The sequence below is a fragment of the Dromiciops gliroides genome, chromosome 3, assembly GCF_019393635.1.
Source record: "Dromiciops gliroides isolate mDroGli1 chromosome 3, mDroGli1.pri, whole genome shotgun sequence".
NCBI lineage: Eukaryota > Metazoa > Chordata > Mammalia > Microbiotheria > Microbiotheriidae > Dromiciops > Dromiciops gliroides.
The window spans coordinates 483,968,979-483,989,990 of record NC_057863.1 but is presented as its reverse complement, the minus strand read 5'-3'; the positions used below and the strand labels follow the sequence as shown (position 1 = coordinate 483,989,990).

The window sequence follows — 21,012 nt, the reverse complement described above, 5'->3', positions numbered from 1 at the left end:
TAACACTGGTAACTGTTTTCTCTCCCTAAGATGTATAGGGGTTGAGAGTCAGCAGATCAAAAGGAAACGTTAAATCTTCTGAATGTTCTCACATGCACAGAGATACTAGTTAAAAGGAAACGAGCTTAATTACATGGTTCAGAAGTTACCTGTCATTTCCATGTTTAAACTGTTTGTTGCTTTGTGTTTTGAGTCTATGGGGGGTTATGGCAAGGGAAAGAATGGTTGAATGTAATACAAATTTAGGAAATGATAACTAAGTTCCTGAAGGAGATATAATACAATAAAAAGAAATCCTCTCAAATGACTTCACTACCTTTAAACCTCTAACAGATGAATTTAAAACAAATAATGAATTTTCCATTGCTGAGAGGTAGGCATGTTAGAAGATTATATAAAAAGGCTGTTATAGGCAAATAACTTGGAAGAATGTAAACTAAAGGCTATTAAGGTTTTCTTGGGCAATTTAAGATTTCTGCTTCTGTAGTCAAATACCTTTTTAGTCAGAGATCATATTTATCTGATAAAGCACTTTATTCTTTCTTTCTATTTATTTTTTTCAAAGTACTTTAAATTAAAGGTAATGATAATTATAGCTAGCATTATAAGTAGTCCTTTATGGCTTGTAAAGCACTTTATGAATATCTTATTTTATCCTTACAACAACCCTGGGAGGAAGATGATATTGTCATTCATACTTTACAGTTGGGAAAACCAAGGCAAACAGTGGTTAAGTGGTCACACAGCTAGTAAGTGTCTGAGGCTAGATTTGAATTTGGGATTTTTTTTCACTCTCGGTCAAACACTCTGTCCACTGTCTGCCCCCTGCTTCCAATTGTCACTTTTTCCCCTTAGAAGCTAGGGTAGCCATAGGGAAGAGGGGACAGGAAACCAGCAGGAATGCAGGAAATTGAGGCAGCAAATCTCAAGGACTTTTAGCAATAGCTGAGAAAAGCTGATTTTTGGAATAGGACAGAATTTTCCAGCTTTTTCCAATGTGAAAGGGCATTACCAATGAATTAAATTTCTCTGTTCTTGGTCTATTCCAGGAAGCCAGGAATAACTCTTCCAACAAAATCTCACAATACTGTTCTACTGGCTCATTACATACATTGTCACAAAACCTAACACTAAATTCTACAGATGCTCCTTGATTTATATCAACTGTTCATTTATAATTATTTCCCCTAAGTAATGAAGTTTAAAAAGTGGGAATATGGTGAGCTTTCAGTCATCAGTGTGACTGTCTATTCATAACAATATGGTAAGCAAGAAGGAAAAATACTGCATGGTTTCCAAAAGTGAAATTTAGGAATTGACACTAGAGTTAAACAATGTTGCACTAACAGAGCCAAGTATTTAATAATAAGCTTCCTCTTCTCAGAAAAGGAGGGAAGACATTCCAGATTTACTTGACTCAATAGCAAATGTTAAGCCCAGGGCTGAAAGGACCATGGTCCTTTCAGTGGTCTGTATAATGATAGCTAGATTGTTTGAACAAAAGAAAATTCTAGAACTCAATTTGCCAAAATCTCATTTTCCAAAACTAGAGTCCCTTCTGGTTTGGGGTTAAAATGCCTATCCCAAACCGAATGTCTACATCCCTAAGGATTCTCCTAGTGCTAGGATACTGGCAGAATCTCTCCCAAACCACCTCTCCCTCCACTGCTGGCAGCACCTTCTGCATTAGGTGATATCCTTTGTGTTGTTCATAGGTGGACACTCAGGCTTGGCGCTGAAAAACAGACAGCAGAGTGCAAACACTGCTGCACAACAGGTACAAACAAAAGTGACCTCTTGTTTTCCCCTAAAGTGTCTTTTCAAGAGCCTTGGTCCTAGCTCAAATTTTGTCTGACCAAGCTCTTGAAAAGGAAACATATTTTTACTTCTTCCATATGGTGAGTGAAAGCTGTGTCATTTGAATTACTCTAGTTAATATATAAATGGCGTTAATTTTACAACAACAGCAGGCAAATTTTAAAAATCCTGTTTGAGGGAACAGATTAAGTTTCTTAATTGTGATAAGGGCCTCCTGTTTAAAACTCATTGGGGAAAAAATCCAGAAAATCAGACAGTGAGGTTTTGGTCTAGTGAACTTTCTCATCTCTACACATTCTGTCTTTAACATGGAGGTGGTGGGGGTGGGGTGGGAGTGGAGAGTGAAAGGGAAGGTGGAGATACTGCCCATTAGGCAAAAATTGAGGTTTAGCAACAGAATTTTCAGGAGACTAATTCTCAATGATTAAATCTTAATCAATCGAAACCACTTTACAGCTAAACCAATGCCTCTCATTCATTACCAGGAAGAAGAAGTCATGCATGCAGGTAAGTCTGAGGGCACACTTGTCAGAAGGCGATTTGTACTGGATTCTCTTGCTGAATAAAGAAAACCTGGTGGACAATGACTACATTGTGCTATTTTGGGGCCATTTCCTAAAAGAGCAAATATGGGGCATAGCACTTCCTTCAATTCTCAGTTCGATTCATATTATGCCTTTTTTTGGCTACCCTTAAAATCTCTGAGGAATCTGACTGCCATTTAATGGAAAATACAGTTTTGACACTTAGCATGATGTGTGTATGTGTGTGTGTGTGTGTGTGTGTGTATAGTCATTAAATTGATATCTATAAAACTATATCTATTAAAAATATATATCTATAAAACTGGACCCAGACTAAGAGCCCAAGAAGATAAGAACTACTGAATTTGCCTCAATAGCTAAAAAACTTAGTGAGGTGCTGACAATTTTATACAGCATATTTTGGGTTTTTATATATTTTTCACATTAGGTATCATCAGTTGTCAAGATAATGCCAAAATGAAAACTTCTTCAAAAGATATATCCTTAACTGTCAGGCAAGAACAATTCTCATTGAAGGTGGGAGGAAGGGAATGACAAAAACGAAACCTGATGTCTTTTCTTGGAAGCCTCAGATTAAAGCCATAATTCTCTACCTCTGGGTCTCCTACCCCCACCCCCCCATAATTATGCTTTGCCCTAAATGTAGCCAGGTTAGGCAATCTATATCTTCAGAAAAACTGGCAAGTATTTGTGGGAAGGCTTGGGCACCCCTAAAATAAAAGCAAAAATTGTTCCCTTTAGATCAGTGACTCCCTTGCTTAGACATTAAGCTATAATTTACAGTGTTTTACAATTTATTTCATTGTTTCATAATATGTAATAATTGTTCTTGAAACTGTGTAAATCAGATTTTTAAAAATGGGATAATTTCCCTCACCCTCCCATATCATCATCTTAGAAATGCTTTATCTTTATTTATTAATCATAAGTTGTGAGGTGCTCCAAACACTTTCATTGTGTGTCGTTCCCTCCCCCTGACCCTTGGCCACACTGTTGGTTATCTGTAAGCCAATACTTAAATGAACCTGGGCAATTGCTGTTTCAAGGAGTCCTGCTACAAATCCCTTTGATGAAGTGAAGAATCCTTTTAAAATTTGAGAACATATTATTTGCTTACTAGTGATAGAGGTACTTTTGTTTAAAGCCCATTAGGAAAACATCCAGAAAATTAGGCAGTGAGGCTTTTGGTTTAGTGAGTTTTGTAATCATTGCTCATTCTTTCTCTAAAATGGCAGAAAGGCTTTGCTGTTGAAATCCCCACATTCAGGGTCAGTAATGGGATTTTTAAGAGTCTGATTTAAGATGACGGAATCTTACTGGACTGAGACCATTAAAAAAGAAAACAAAAAACCCAAATGAACCAGTGCCACTCAAGGCAGGCAAGTGTGAGAGTATACTTGGGAGGAGGTGGCTTTTGTCTGATTCTCTGCCTGAGATTGAAAATCCAGTAGACAATAACTGCATCATGCTACTCTTGGGCTTAAGAAGCAAATTTTGAAAATCATCGCCTTTTCCCCTTCCTCATTTCTATTTTAAGTGAGTTTTATATATATCTACAATAACTGAGTATTTAGTTTTGACTCCTGTAAAGCAGAAATAAGATGGAAGATTTAAGATTCCAACACCTAATGTTTATTGCCTATTGTTTTAAGAAAGAAAATAATCACACAGGAGTGCAAGTAACTACAAACTAAGCTGGGTAGAGTGAGGTGAAAAAAGGAAGGAATTGGAGGCCTGAGGAGGATAAAGGATGAGAATGAAGAAAGGGTTCAAAAGGCACAAGGGAATAAAGTCTGTATCTTTCAGATTCTGTGTTTCTTCTTTAGAATGGGGTTTGCATTACAACTTAACACTAAATTGTTACTACAATACATGCAGGCAAGATAGTTCAACTGAGCTCAGAGATTCATAAGAATTCGCAGGCATTAGTATTCTGATGAGACTATTTGAATGATAATACCGATGTTAAGCGTGATTATGATTATTATTAAAACATTTACAATACTGTTTCACTTTTCAACTTACGCAGTCCATGCTAAATCTTTAAGTAAGCATGCCCCGGGAACCAGAAGCAAACCCAGCCAGAAGTATCCACATCTTAACACCATTCCTGCCTGTAAAAAAAAAAAAATGAATTCTTAGTGCCAGTACTTTTACTTGGATCAGTCGATGAAGATTGCTTTCACAATTAGAAAGAACAGTGCAAACATCCAATTCTATGGGAAGCAAAACGCAGTCCCCAAGATCAATATGTTAATGAGGATTTTTTTTTTTTTTACCAAAGCCCATATCCTTTTATGTGACATAGCTATGAGGCCCACAAATGTATGTTCTTATCCATTAATTCAATTAAATATTTACTAAATACCTATTTGCTTGCCATACAAAACCAAATAAGAAAAAGTTGAATAATTCCTTGCTCCTTAAAGAGCTTACAATCTGGAATGGTAGTGGTGGTGCTAGGTCACAAACATTAATAATGTTAGGTAGCATATGGCTGACCATAGGCTAGGTAAACAGGCAGTTGGTATGTGTATGGGGTGACAGATTGGGAAAATAGGGAGGGTCCAGAGGACCAAAGATTATGATATGGATGAAAAACATGTCCAAAACAAATGAAGGAATGGGAGAGGTAGAAGGATAAGAAGCTGTCATCAGATAGGGGAATTTCTTGGTGATAGAGGAGGAAAAAGGACAAAATCTAAATATGGTGTGGTTGCATCACTGGGACACAGAAACAGAACAGAGATAAAGGGCATTGAGTTTGTCACTATTATGTAAACAATTGTGAGCCACTGGGATTAAAAAAGTAATCTATACAGATATTCAAATTTCCAAGAATGGTAGGTAGTGGATAGTCAATTTGTGAAGTTCAAGTTATTAAGGAAGGTGAGTGGACATCGTAGAAGTTGATAGACAATGGTAATAAAGATGGGGAGAGGGTGGTTTAATCCTATGGTTCTCCAAATTTTTGGTCTCAAGACTCCTTTACATTCTTAAAAAACCCAAAGAGCCTTTGTTTACATGGGTTACAACTATTTGATATTTACCATATTAGAATTTAAAACTGAAAAATTTCTAAAATACTGACTCATCAATTCATTAAATATAATGAAAATGAACATATTACATGTTAACAGATTTTTTAAAATGAGAAATGACTTTTATACTAAAAATAGTAGAAAGAGTAGCACTGTTTTTCATGTTTTAAAAAAATCTCTTTAATATCTGGCTTAATAGAACATATATAGATTTTCATATTTGCTTTTTCAGTCAATCAATTGCAACATGTTATTTTGATTGAAGTATATGAAGAAAATCTGGCCTCACATAGAAAATAATTATGATCTCATACACTCCCTGGAAAGGGTCTAACCAAGCTATGGAGAGGTCCATGGATGATATTTTGGGAACCACCAATTTAACCTATTTTTCCAAACTTATTTTCCAGTCTTCCTTTACAAAAGTCTGATTAATTTACTTCTTGTTCCCTCAGCAAACATGGTAACCCTACATAATATTGCCTTACCCACAATATCAATACATTATAAATAAATCCCATCTGATACCAACCTTTCAACTTGTGCCCTTGATTCCATTCTCTTCCAGAACATCTTTCTCCCCCTAATTTTCTTTCTTTTTTTTTTGTTTTTTGTTTTTTGCGGGGCAATGGGGGTTAAGTGACTTGACCAGGGTCACACAGCTAGTAAGTGTCAAGTGTCTGAGGCTGGATTTGAACTCAGGTCCTCCTGAATCCAGGGCCAGTGCTTTATCCACTGCGCCACCTAGCTGCCCCCCTCCCCCTAATTTTCAACCTCTTTTATCTACCAGCTCCTTCCCTATTGCCTACAAATGTCTAGATTTCTCCATTCTTAAAAACCAAAACCCAAACATTTCACTTGACCTTACTATCCCCCCTTCAAGCTGTTGTCACATATCTCTTTCCTTTCACAGAAAAAACTCCTTTAAAAAACAACATAAAACAAAACCAAAAAACTAAATCTGTCTACATCTGTTGCCTTCATTTACTTGCATTCACTTTTTAAAAAATTTTTTAAATTTTTAATTTTTTTTAAGTGAGGCAATTGGGGTTAAGTGACTTGCCCAGGGTCACACAGCTAGTAAGTGTTAAGTGTCTGAGGCCGGATTTGACCTCAGGTACTCCTGACTCCAGGGCCGGTGCTCTATCCACTGCGCCACCTAGCTGCCCCTTTGCATTCACTTTTAACTTCTTGGACTCTGGCTTTTTCACTCCTTTCCTACCACCACTGAATTGAATGAAATCGCTCTTTTGAAGGTTATTAATGGATGCTCTGTTGCTAACTCTAATGGGTTATTGCTTAGTCTTCGTATTTCTTTACATCTCTGCAGCATCTGTCATTCGTGATCACCTCCTCCTTCTAGAGAATCTTTCTCCCTTGCATTTTTATAACACTGCTTTGTTAGAGTTGTAGTTGTAGTTCCATCTTGTCTGACTGATCATTCTGAGTCTTTATAGCATAAGCATTCATGTCCTGTCCCCATGCATAAGTGTACACTAAGGTCCTATCATAAGGCCTGTCTTCTTCTTTCTCTATTCTGTAGCTTTTTGTGATCTTATCAACTCCCCAAGATTCAACTCTGTATATGACTCCTAAATCTCTACCTCCAGGCCTCATCTCCAGAGCTCTCATTCCAAATCTCTAAATGCTTGCTGGACAGCTCTACCTGAATGTCCTATAGACAATTCAAGTTCAGCATGTTCTTAAACCCCCTCTTCCTGCTAATTTTCCTGTCTCTGTTGAGTAGACCACCCATCTTTCAGCCACTTAGGTTGATATCCGAGGTTTTTCCCTTAACTCTTTTCTCTCATCCCCCTTTTCTTCAAATTGTTAAATCTCATGCACTCTGCCTCAACTTCTCTCATAACTGGCCCCTTGTTTCCATTTATACCACAAATACCCTAGTTCAGGTCCTTACTATCTCTTACCTGGACTGTTGTAATGCCCTCCCAGTTGGTCTCCCTGCTTCTCATCTGTATTCCTTTCCAGTCCATCCTCCATTAAGCTGCCAAGCTGCCATTTGTAAAGTACAGGTTTGACAATGGCCTTTGCCTCCTCAAGAGGCTCCAGAGACTCCTTACCTTTAGAAGAAAACAAATTTCCCCACGTGGCACTGAAAACCCTCTGCAATCTTGCTGCACCTGACCTTTCCAGGATGACTACACATTAGTCACCATAATGTACTCTAGTCTTCAGCCAAACTGTCTTAGATGCTGTTTCTTTTACATAGTATTGTCTTCTGCTTCCATTCCCTTTGCACAGATTGTCCTCCTACTTGAATCTCTTCCTGCCTCATCTCTACTGTTTGGAACTGCTGGCTGTCTAACTTTTTTTTTTTTTAATTAAAAAAAAATTTTTTTTTTTAAACGGGGCAATGGGGTTAAGTGACTTGCCCAGGGTCACACAGCTAGTGTCAAGTGTCTGAGGCCGGATTTGAACTCAGGAACTCCTGAATCCAGGGCTGGTGCTTTATCCACTGTGCCACCTAGCCGCCCCGCTGTCTAACTTTTGAATTTGTATCCCTAGTGCTTAACACACAGTATGCACTTAATAAATTTTTATTGATCACTGGGTACACCATATACATTTCTAGCTCTTCGCCTATGCTCATTTTGCCCTTTTTCCCCATCACCCACATCTAATACCCTATCATTTCCACAAATCCAAACCCTAGCCAATTAATTCTTTAATCTAGTTTTTGTCTTATGTATCTGTCAATTCTCCAACTACAGTATAAATTCTTTGAAGGGACAAACTACATATTACATTTCCAGGTAGAACACAAAGACTAGAACTGATACTTCATGCAAAATGAGCACCTAATAAATACCTATTAAAACATGTTATTTTTCCACAGAAACAAGTAACATGCTAAATAAATTCTGCCTCTTGTGGCAAAGAATGGCACACATCTTTATCAACATTTGCCAACATTTCATAACAGAAATGAACCGTTTATGACCATCAACATCAATATCACAGTTTCAGGTGCCCAAGTAAACAATCTGGGAGAATTCTAGATGATCAGGTAGGAAACTTGGCTAAAAATAACTCACTTACACTAAGAAGAAGTGCAGAGGTTTAGAAGTGATTTTATTATTATTTGTTACAATCAATATCAGAATCTGCCTCATCGCTCATTGTAAAAATAATGTCTCTAAGGTTTCTACATATAGACTTGACTGTGTCCATAATGAATTTTGTTCTTCCTCTGAGCTCATCAAAAAGATAGTTACTGTGCTGGGGAAAGTGATAAATGGTGAAATAATTTTATTTATTTTTGTTTCTAAAGCTAACCACTGGGTTTTTAAACATTTCCTTGATGTGATAAGAGCACCTAATGAAGACTCCAGTTGGTGACTGAATAAATAAAGCATTACATTGACAAGAGGATTGCTGAATCAGACATCATTTCTAAACTGCTCATCAGTGATAATAATAACAGAAATAATAATAATAGCTATATTGATATAGCAATTTAAGGTTTGAAAATAATTGGCACATAGTATCTAATTTGATTGATATTAATAAATGTGATGGCCTGACTTGGAGACATATAAGAACAGTAGCAGAGTGGAGGAAATCTGAAGGAAGCAGTTGGAATGAATGGTACTAGGGTGAGGCTAACTGATACATCTTGCTTAGGGGGAATTTTAAGTGCTATTAAGGACAGAAGGGCTACAGTATGACTGGGAGGATATTTTCTAAGCACATGTGTGATGGATTGCTTCTCTCCTTATCACCCACCTATATCCCTTGTGGCCTTTGGCTAGCTTATTTGTGAACAAAAAGGGACAAGACTAATTTTAGGGGCATGATACTATACTGTTGCTTAGGAGCAATGCCAAGAACTTAATTCTGGGCCATGTGGCCTGTTAGATCCTGGGATAGAAGTGTGTGTGTCGGTACTTTTAGGAACATTTGGCTCTACCAAATGTATTTAGTCAACAATGACTGTGATAAACAGTGATCAACAATTTTAACCTCCATTCTTCCCCCTTCTATGAAGGTTTTGGAGCATTACCTACTTGAAACTACTAAGGCACAAGTGTTATTTTTGAATTCTGGCATTCTGAATATTTTCTGTCTCACTGATGCTCCTTTTGTTAATCACTTTCCCACCTTTATTTTAGGAAGAGTGACATGGTAAGAACATAGTAATTTAGGGTAGCTGTGTCACAGTTCAGATATACTTAGTAGTAATAACCTTTGGTAGCCTTGGTTAAGCAGCAGGTGCTCCCAGATGCTGCTATCATTTAGAGCTTAAACCCTCATAGTGTTTGCATAGTGACAGATAATGCAGGATATTTTTTCTGCAATGGCAACTAAAATACATGGCATATTAAAATAGTTCTAGATACTGTGCCACTTGTCAGGAGAGGAAGTAAACAAATTCCAGGGAGATATTAGGTTCTCAGTTTCCTACAATCACTCACACCCTCTTTTTACCATCTAAGATGTCTGCAGTGCTGCCAATTTTAAGTTTAGACTTGCTGAACAGGAGAGAAGAACATCAGAGCTGTACTTTATGGAATTAAGAATATTCTGCCACTAAATTATTTCAGAATGCTAGGAAGCTGGCCATTAAACAGTCTGTACTAGAAAGCCACTTGTCCTCCAACCTAAAGTGTGGTTCTTCAACGAGTTCTTGTGTGCCACTTTTAGAAAATGGCAATCCTCAGACAGAGGACGAAAATGGAAACCAGATACAGTACCATATTAAAAAGGCACCATCCTATGGGTTCTGCCAAGCAAGTGTATATACTAAAAGAGCACAATCTTCAGTTCTCCTTATCCTTATGTCTATCTATTGCATTAGTGTTCTTAAGAAAGTTAGGATTGGGGGCAGCTAGGTGGCACAGTGGATAAAGCACCAGCCCTGGATTCAGGAGGACCTGAGTTCAAATCTGGTCTCAGACACTTGACACTTACTAGCTGTGTGACCCTGAGCAAGTCACTTTACCGTCATTGCCCCACAAAAACAAGTTAGGTCAGCAGCATGGGATATAGACTCTCATGGCAGAGGTGGGTATGTCACTACTATATTTTCACTTTGAGAGTTAAAAAAGGGAATGTTTCTGAGAGGTAGAGTTAAATAAGTCAAGTGTATTGTATGGAACCCTAGTCTTAATTGTACAATCTACACTTGCATAATGGATACTTCTGACATCTTACCTGCTATCAATGCCTTTTGGTTTGTGTTTTTTTTTCCTTTAAAATTTTTAATAGAGATTTTCTGTTTTAATGTTTCCTTCATTTTCTGAATAAGTATATTTCCCTTTCCCTCCCACAATGAGCAATGCTTTGTAATAACAACAAAAGATAGATTTTTTTTGGTTTTGGTTCTTTTTGTGGGATAATGAGGGTTAAATGACTTGCCCAAGGTCACACAGCTAGTGTCAATCATCTGAGGTTGGATTTGAACTCAGGTCCTCCTAAATCCAGGGCCCATGCTTTATCCACTGTACCACCTAGCTGCCCTAAAAGACAGATTTTTAAAAACTAACCAATACAATGAATGAGTCTGATAGTATAATGCAATGTTCTATACCTTAAGTCTCTCATTTCTTCCCCAGGGCCAAACTTGGTAATTATAATTACAAAGAATTCAGTTTCATAATTTTTGGTCTTTTCACTCACATTATTGTAGTAATTGCATACTGTTTTCCTAGTTCTGCTTCACTCTGAATCAATTTATATATCTTCCCAAGTTTCTCCATTTTATTCATATTCATAATTTCTTACAGTGCACACTAATAATGAATTACATTCATGTATCAAAATTTGTTTATCCATTCCTCAATCAGTGGGTGTATGCTTTATTTTCAGTTTAGTTTTCAGTTTTTGGTTTAGGAGCAAAGACTCCTATTAAAAGTCTTAAAAATATTATAGTCTCTATGGGACCTTTCCCTTCTGTCTTTGACCTCCACAGGGTCTAGTATAGTGGTAAAAGGGTATGGACATTTTAGTTACATTATTGGCACAATTTCAAATTGTCTTCCAGAAGAATTGGACCAGTTCACAGCTCTAGCAACTATACAGTATGCCTGCCCCATCCAACATTGATTGTTCTTTCTCTTGTCATCTTTGTTGGTTTGCTGGGATGTGAGTTGTTGTGACTTACATTTCTCTTATTATTGGTTTATTTCAAACCATCTTGTTTTGAGAATTTTGGCCATGGCCAAAGAATATGAAGAAACAGTTCTCAAAAGATCTACAAATTATTAACAACCAAATAAGTATATATACACATACATATATGTATACTTTTATTATATGTTTAACATATATACCTCTCTACATAGGTACACACACATACATTTGTGTTAATTTCCTATATATCATGGATATCAAGATCTAGGTAGTATAGCAGATTGAGAACTGGACTTGGAATCAGGAAAACCTGACTTCAAATGCTGCCTCAGACATTATTAGCTGTGTCATACTGGGCAAGTGACTTAATCTCTCTCAATTTCATTTTTCTCATTTACAGAATACAGATACTAGTAGCAACTTCCTCACAGGGTTGTTGTGATGATTAATCAAATGAAAGAATATATGTCATGTGCTTTGCCATCCTTAAACTGCTATATAAATGTTAGCTAATATTATCAGAACCTTAACAGACATATTCAATACAAAGTTCCCCCCTCCCCAAACAACATCTTCCTTTCTTAGCCTAACTTCATTGGTTTGGGAAGCAAGAGCTTTCCAATTTCATGCTACTGAAATCTCTTTTATCATTATAATACAGTAGAAAAGGCACTGAATCTGTAGTCAGAGGACCTCGGTTCAAATCCTACCTCTGATATGACCTTATGTAAATCACTTGCAGGATCTCAGTTTCTTTAGCTATGAAGCAAAGGACTCAGTGGCCTCTGAGGGTCCTTCTAGTTCTAGAGATTTGGTCTTGTGACTTTCTGGTGATTTCATCTATTTCTTGTTTCATTAAGAAATCTTTCTTTAACTTACTAGCTGTATGACCCTGGGCAAGTCACTTAACCCTCATTGCTGTAATGATTGGAATGACGTCGCCTGCTGAAGACTTACTGTAGAAAAGCTCTGCCATGAAGTGAAGGTCTTTGAGGGCAGGACCATGTGTCTTTTCTTTGGCATCGGAAACTGATGTTTGCTTGTGGAAGGAGGAAGGGGGAGCCTGGCGCTCTGACTGGGGCTCTTTCCTGGGGACTCTGGCAGAGAGGGGAGCTGGAGGTGCGCTCTCCCTTTAATAGATAAATGAATGTAGGTCTCTCTCTCTCTCTTTACCAAATTCTTATTCTCCTTAATAAATGCTTAAAAGCCTAACTCTTGCTAAAACTTATAATTTATTGGCAACCACTCATTAGATATTTTAGACAATATAGCTAGAATTTTAGAATTTAGAATTTTAGCCTTTAACATTACCCCAAAAAAAGAAAAGAAAAAAAAAAGAAATCTTTCTTTAGTCAGAGCTATAAACAGAACCTCATCTGTTTAATTTCTGTTTTTGAAATGGTGACCATTAATATTTTGAGCTCATATTCCTTTTGGATTCCAAAATCTTTCTATGATGCCATATTTCAATGACATCAACCTCAAGGAAGATCTTTCTAATCCTTTTTATCACAGAGTTAGTCTTGGAGTCAAAATGACCTGAGTTCAAATCTTCACTGTGGCAATACTAGCTATATAACCACGAGAAAGTAGCCTAAACTTCTCAGTGCCCCAGGCAGCTCTTTGAGATTATAAATTATAGGGGAGTCACTGATCTACATGGGGGAGAGACTTTACATCCTGGGAAGTCCCCACATCAAAGAATTACAGGTATGGATTTTAAAAAGAGATATGGAAAATAGTGGTATAAATTGCCATTTTTATAATTCGTAAAATAATGGTGGGAATTATTTTTTAAATTTAATTTTTAAAATTTGTTAGAGTGTAGCTTATAAGTGAAATGGACCATAGCTGTAATATTTGGCCAAACTGAATGGAATGACTACAAAGCTGCGTTCATTGTAAACCTATACACTATGCTACAGCTGTACCCTGATGGTTCCCTGCAGGGCCCTGAACAAATATATACCTGTTGAATTAAATTAATCTCAGAAACATCATCTGAATCACTAAGCACCCTGAAGTGGCATATACTTGTTTTAACTATTCTAATAATAATTGTTGTATTTAATTAAAACAACTAAAGTTGTTGTTGTTTTAATTATTCAAAGATTACTCCTATAATTCACATTCACTTTAGTTTTCAGAGAGATTTTACTTTGGTTATCAGCTCTGGGAATGCATCATCTATCCTGAAGCTAAAAGGCAACTAATTCCATCAGAGTTGGGAATTGAACAATTTACTTAGAAGAAATACCTAGCAATGCAAACATCATCTTTACTAAGCAGTTTTTCAACTTTTCTGCCTCTCCCTGTGTTGGTTAGTTTGCTCATATCCTGTATTCATGGGATGGGATTTACAAGTGAGAGGAACTTTAAGGGGAAGAAGCTTTTCATGGGAAGAACTATTTAGACCATGTGAAAACATCTCGGCCTGCTTTCTGCAGGTTCAGAAAGCCCTTCTAGTTGTGTGAGACTTTCTAGCACTAGTTGTGTGGGTGAGGCAGTGAAAACAACAGTGCATGGTCTTCTTTTTGGGACTGCTTAGAATAAGCCCACGGCAAAGAGATCTGCATGCTACAGCAATACAGGGAGGCCTAGAAAAAAAGATTCCAGGGTAAAGAATGTATGAGGCCCTAAAGAATGAGATGCTCCACAAGTGTTTTCCGTAGGCTACTTATCTGCCTGATCCCATTGGTAGAGAGTTAATCTCTTCTATCAATAAAGATGGAAAGTAGCTTGCTTAGGATGTGGACTATGGGAAGGGTGTATGATTGTGCTGGAGGGGTAGGGGGCTTGCTCCATCCAATACATTTGTGGTCTACCTCATAAATCCTAGAGAGTTGTCTGAGGTGATGCAGAAGTTAAGTGAACCTCTGAGTCACCCAGCTAGTAAATTCAAAGGCAAAAGTTAAACCCAAGTCCACCATTCTCCATCAGGCCATGTTGGAGCCTCTGCTTTTCCCTAGTCTTACATATACATTTCAAATGGTGGGTTCCAAACTGACCTGCCCAATGACAAACTCCATGGGAGGATTAATGACAGGCTTCCTGCATATGATGAACCTAAGAACACATTATGATGTTTAGTTCTTAGCTAAGAGGCTGACTTTCAGACTATATCAATGGATCTATATCAAGGCTCAATTGTCAACCCTCTACTTTTCTCTAATAAACACAATTCATATTTGGTTAGTGCCCTGGGAGGTAGGTAGTGCAAACATTATTCAATTAGTTGCCAAATCTTGCTGCTTTTCCCTCCATAACTTTTCTAACATCTGGCCCCTTTTCCCTACTCAAGTAGCCAACTCTTCACTCTGGGACTTTATAACTTTTCCCTTAGATTGTTGCAATGATCTAACTAACTTTTCTCTTTCAAGTCCCTCCCCACTCCACTTCATCCTTCCAACTGCTGCCAAAGAGACTTTCCTTAGTGCAGATCTGACCATGTCACTCCCCTACTAAACAAACTTCAGTAGCTCCCTATTATGTCTAGGATAAAATATATCTCTGCTTGACTTTTTTTTTGAGGGGGGGGTGAGGCAATTGGGGTTAAGTGACTTGCCCAGGTTCACACAGCCAGTAAGTGTTAAGTGTCTGAGGCCGGATTTGAACTCAGGTCCTCCTAGCTCCAGGGCCAGTGCTCTATCCACTGCGCCATCTAGCTGCCCCTCTGCTTGACTTTTTTTAAAATTAGGTTTAAGTGACTTGCCCAGGGTCACAAAGCTAGTAAGTATTAAGTGTCTGAGGCCAGACCTGAACCCGGGTACTCCTGACTCCAGGGCCAGTGCTCTATCCACTGCACCACCTAGCTGCCCCTCTGCTTGACTTTTTTTTTTTTAATTTTTTTTTTTGCGGGGCAATGGGGGTTAAGTGACTTGCCCAGGGTCACACAGCTAGTAAGTGTCAAGTGTCTGAGGCTGGATTTGAACTCAGGTACTCCTGAATCCAGGGCCAGTGCTTTATCCACCCGGCCACCTAGTCGCCCCCCTATGCTTGAATTTTAAAGCCCTTCACGATCCAGCCCCAATCTAGCTTTCCAAACTCACAGTGTGGTATTTCCCCTTCCACACTCTGCAATTTAGCCAAATAGGCCTTCTCTTTGTTCCTCATATATGACCCTCTCTCTTTCTCTGCCTCTGTACCTTTTTATTGGCTGTTCTTCATGCCTAGAATACATTTTATTCTCACCAATCTCAGGCACTGGCCTTTTCTGATCCTGTTAGGAATATATTCTTGAATACCTATTATTACATAATATATATTTTAATTGATTCAATATATAGAGATGTATAAATACATAATATTTTATGTGCATATATGTGTATTTATGTATCTTTATTTCCAATATGTAGCCTACTTTTGAGGAACTCACTCCCTTAAGGTATGCCCCTTTGGCATTCCAGTCAAGCCCATAGACACCTCCCCCCTTCAGATATAAGTTCTAGTTGGTAATGATGACTTGGGATTTGTACTATGTGATGAAAAAAGGATTTCTATCTAATGAGTCAGAATTTTGTTTATAGGAAAGGGAAGACCCGCCTTTAGTATTTTCTTCCTCTCTATCTTTCAAGAATGAGGATGATTAGGCTCTGCATCCTTTTTAGCCTCGATTTCTTCTTGAGCTTTGTTTGCTGAATGCTTCCATTAGTAGATTCAGCTACCTCCCAAACATGTCTAAAATCTGAATCATCATCTTTCCTTAAAAATAGCTTTTTCTCTGAACTCTCCTGCTGGAATCCTCTCTTTCAGCAGGGCCATTATTCTCCTACTTACCCCAAACCCCCAAAGTGGAGACAGATTTGACCCCTATCCCTCCTCCCGCATTCAAGAAGTTAGTCAGTCAATATTTATTAAGTACTTGCTAGGTGCCAGCCACTGTGTTAAACACGGGGGATAGTCCCGCCCTCAAGGAACTCAGTCTAATTAGGGAGACAACAAATAGCAAGCAGCTATTTCCAAACACCATATGCAGGATAAATTTGAGATAACAGAAGGAAGTCACTATAATTAAAGGGGAACAGGAAAGGCTTCCGGTAGAAGTTGGATTTTAGTTGGGACTTGAGAGGACCCAGGGAAACTATGAGGGAAAGATGAGGAGGGAGAGCATTTTAGGTACGTAGGACAGCCAGTGGAAATGCCTGCAGTTGGGAGATGGAGTGTCTGGCTTGAGTCACTGACTCTTCTCTTCTGCCTGATTCTCTATTCTAACTCATTTAGTTTAAGGCCTTATTACCTCATGCTAAGACTATTGTTACTCTTTTAATTGACATTCCTGACTTAGGTCTTTCTCTATCTTGAACCAGTCCTCCACACTGCCACCAGAATAACCATCTTAAAATATTACTTTACACGTGACTCTCCAGTGTTCAAAACTCTTCAAAGCCTTCCCACTGTCTGTGGGATTAAAGTCCAAATTCCTGGGTCTGCCTTTGAGGACCTTGAGTAATCTGGCTCCAGCCTACCTCTCCCACCTTTTCCTATCATATTCCTGCATGAGCTCCATCCGTAAGGCTCTTTTCTCACTGATGATCTACTCTGAACATGCCATGAGGATTTCCTCCTCCGTACCTCGGCTAAAAATGGAGCTCAAGTCCCCTTTTCTGCCTCTGCCATTTATTGCTTATAGGACTTCCAGCTAAATCCTTTACTCTGCCTCAGTCTCCTCATCCATAAAATTAAGCGGTTGGGTTAGATGACCTCTAAGGTCTCTTACATCTATAATGCTGTCATAGGATTATGGGTGTCTGTGAAACTGTCCTGACGACGCCAGTCTTCAGTGACCATTTTATCCTGTGGTCTCCCATAGTAGTGTCGGTACCATCCCCTTAGTTCTTACTGTCTGGCATTCATTTTTTACATAGCTGTGCTATCTCCTTAACTAAACAACAAACTCTCTGAAGATGGAGACCGTGCCTTACTCCTTGAAACAAATCCCTAGGATTTAGGCTATTGCTGTATCCCTTGTGAATGCTCAATAAATATTTGTGGAGGATGGTGCAATGTGCATATTTTGAGAGATGCTTAGCAAGAGCCTTAAGTGTATACTCTCACACATACTTCAAAACTTCAACACCTCAAGCGAAAGGGAGGGATCTTGATTTAACCAACTACTTTCTGAACCATTGGCAGTGATTACTGTAATAAATGCTAGTCCAAATCTCCATACTCTCTAAGAACTCCATCACTTGAGATGGGGCAGAGACCACCTAGCTACCCTCTAAGGAGCCACCGGTACTTCACAAAGAAATCAGATGGGTTACTCCATTTTTTTGGGTGGGGCAATGGGGGTTAAGTGACTTGCCCCAGGGTCACCCAGCTAGTAGTAACAAGTGTCTGAATCCAGATTTGAACTCAGGTCCTCCTGAATCCAGGGCCCACGCTTTATCCACTGTGCCACCTAGCTGCCCCCTACTCCAATTGTTTTTGACAATAAAAACCATTTATTTGGGAAAACACAATATTTTAAAGGAGAGAATCTTAGCATTCCTCCACCAGCAAAATAAATGTAGTTCCCTTTTTCTAAAAGGGCACATTGCTTCTCACTCATCTTCCAAATGTTTAAAAAGTTAGGAGGAGGAGGAGGTATAGCCTAGCATGTTGATTGATGCTTCTTCAGTCTTAGCTTCTAAGGTTGAGTGACTTGGCTTACATACTTTCTGCCAGTCACTCCCATCTGGCCAGACCACCTTCCCTTGGGTAGGCTCGTTAGAGTAGGAAAACGTAAGGGGAAGTGTCTACAAGTGTTTTTTCCCTGCTGTTTTTCTTCTTTAACTCTGACAGTCACAACTGAGCAGCAGCCAGCAGCCCCTAGGGATTCTCTCCTCCTGACTTGGCCCTTTTGTTTTTTACCAATACTCTCTTCTACCTGAAATTCATTCTTTCTTTCCCCTTTGCTGTATCTTTCTGTTTGAGAAATGACCTATGCCAGACAAATATTTCAATAATATCAAAGTGAAATTTGTAAATGATCCATTCCTAGGTCCCAAATGTGAGAAATTTAAATAATAACCTCTATCTGGTCCTTTCTCCAGAGACTTAAGGAAGTTTGACAGAAAAACTCATTAATAACTATGATTCCAGAGTGCTGGCAAAACAACAAAATGATTTTGGAATATGAGTGTTCTGGGACACCAATTAGCTACTTTACTAGAGAAATTGGTACTAGAACCTATCATTTCTGACTGATATCCAATGGGACAAGAACAGACCAAAATATCTTATAAAGCAGTCTCTCCAATTGAGAATGACCACTGGTTCTTAAAGACTACTGGTATAGCTTCCAGCCAAGTGTCAAAGCCATGAGCTATATCAGCAATCTTGAAGACTATTGGTTAGACCCACCTGGTTGGGGAGTGGGGGGAAGGGGGTGGAGAAAGGCCTGCTTTATAAGACCTTCATGGGATAGAAGTCAGGCATCGAGTCCCTAATCTTAATTATCTATCATTTAGTATTAGTTTGGATGAACACATCTGATTAGCTGGCCAATCACCACCAAAACCCAAAGGAAATTAGCAGCTGAAGTCCTCTTTATCCTTCAAAGCCCATCTCACATGCTACCCCTTCCACATAGCATTCTCTGTTTTTACCCGAGTGCATGGAGCTCATTCTCCTCCACTGTGACCTCATCTGGCACTGGGTAATGCCAAACTTTTGGGATTTCATAGTGTTTAGAAATGGAAGGGATATTAGGGAACTTCTAGTCTGACCTGCCATTTTTATCAAAGAAAAGCTAACTTGCTCAAAGCCATATAGGCAACAAAACTGGGATTAAAGTCTAAGAGCCCTGAGCCTAAATCCAGCACTAAATCTAGCACTCTACACTGTCTACTCATGTACATTTTTACACTTAATAGTATTTTATTTTTTCCAGTTACATGTAAAGATAGTTTTCGACATCCATTTTTGTAAGATTTCGAGTTCCAAATTTTCCTCCCTCCCTTCCTTTACCCTTCATCAAGACAGCAAGCAATCTGACATATCTTATATAGTCATGTACATGTCTTTTAAAAGAGCTAAGCATATTTATGGACATCCTTTATTTTTACATCACCTTTATTTTCTAACATATCCCTCCCCTTTTAGAGACTCAGAGAGCCATTCCTTTTAATACACATAAAGAGAACAAAAATTTCATTTAAACTAACCAATATATTAAATGTGACAGTATATACTTTTTTTTTTGGAGTAGGACAATGAGGGTTAAGTGACTTGCCCAGGGTCACACAGCTAGTAAGTGTCAAGTGTCTGAGGTCAGATTTGAACTCAGGTCCTCCTGAATCCAGGACTGTGCCACCTAGCTGCCCCTGACAGTTTATACTTTGATCTACCTTCATGTTCACTCACCTTTGCCAAGAAGTGGGGAGGTGGGGAAGGGAGTATCTTCTTATATCTCCTCTTTGAGGCCAAATTTGGTCATTACCAGTCAATTTACATGGTTGCACCGATAATTTCCTGGTTCAAGATACTCTATAGCAGTTCATATTTTACATGTATTTTATATTCACCCTGTTATTCAGTTGTATTCAACTCTTTATCACCCCATTTGGGGTTTTCTTGGCAAAGATAGTAGAGTGATTTGCCATTTCCTTTTCCAGCTCATTTTACAGATGAGAAAACTGAGGCAAACAGGGTTAAGTGAACTGCCCAGGGTCACACAACTAGCAAATGTCTGAGGCAGGATTGATACTTAAGTCCTCCTGCGTCCAGGCTCAGCACTCCACCTACTGTGCCACCTGGCTGCCCCATATTCAGCTTATTGGCTGGCAAAGCCAAGGACTGTGTATTACTTTGGTGTTCCCCTCAGCCCCTACCACAGTGCTTAACACATGGTAAGTGCTCAACAAATGCTTTTTGGAATGAAATTGTTAGAATTTCCTCCTTAATTAGTCATCTTGCTGTTTTACGTGTGAGCACCATTCTTCTCTCTCCTCCCTTCCCCCTACCCCTTCATAGACTAGAAGATTCTGAAGAAATCAAAAGCAGATCTCGATCAGAAAAAGGTATGAAATCCCCACTCTTCCACAGGACTAAGTGAGAGAGAAGGATCAGGTAGAAAAAAACCTAGAATCAGAAAATATTTTTAGTACCTGACCTTTATTTTTGGAATATCCAGTTCTTAGTAGAGTGCCTCACACATGGTACATGCTTTCATTATTAATGTTTGTTGAATGTGTTAATATATCTCACTAATTTTAATAAGCTGCTAATCATGAAATTATTTTAATTCTAGTCTTGTCAGCATAGCCTTACTTCTTCCTAATTCATTAGGGTGAATCTACTGCCTATCTACTTATTTTTGATAAACTCTTGACCCTGGCTCTTTCCTATTTCTTTCTGAAAGTCATGTTAAAATATTAATTTCATAATTTCAATAAAATAGACTTTAGGGAATGTGTGTATCCCTTGACAGGTTGCAGGAGCCATGACACTGTTTTGTACTAAGAAAGCCATCATGCATCATTACCCAATAAAACAAACATTTCTATGTCTTCCTCCTCAATTAATAAACAACA

At 38.5% G+C, this 21,012-nt stretch overlaps 1 protein-coding gene across 5 annotated transcripts in view; it reads right to left on the bottom strand.

Annotated features, from left to right (window-relative positions):
• Window positions 1-21,012, bottom strand: part of ATP8A2 (ATPase phospholipid transporting 8A2) — a 787,448-nt gene that overhangs the window by 49,684 nt on the left and 716,752 nt on the right. For all 5 annotated transcript variants that reach the window (XM_043998327.1, XM_043998326.1, XM_043998328.1 and 2 more), the window contains exon 34: window positions 4,389-4,477. In XM_043998327.1, the coding sequence (XP_043854262.1) occupies window positions 4,389-4,477 (89 nt within the window). The remainder of the gene's footprint in view (window positions 1-4,388; window positions 4,478-21,012) is intronic.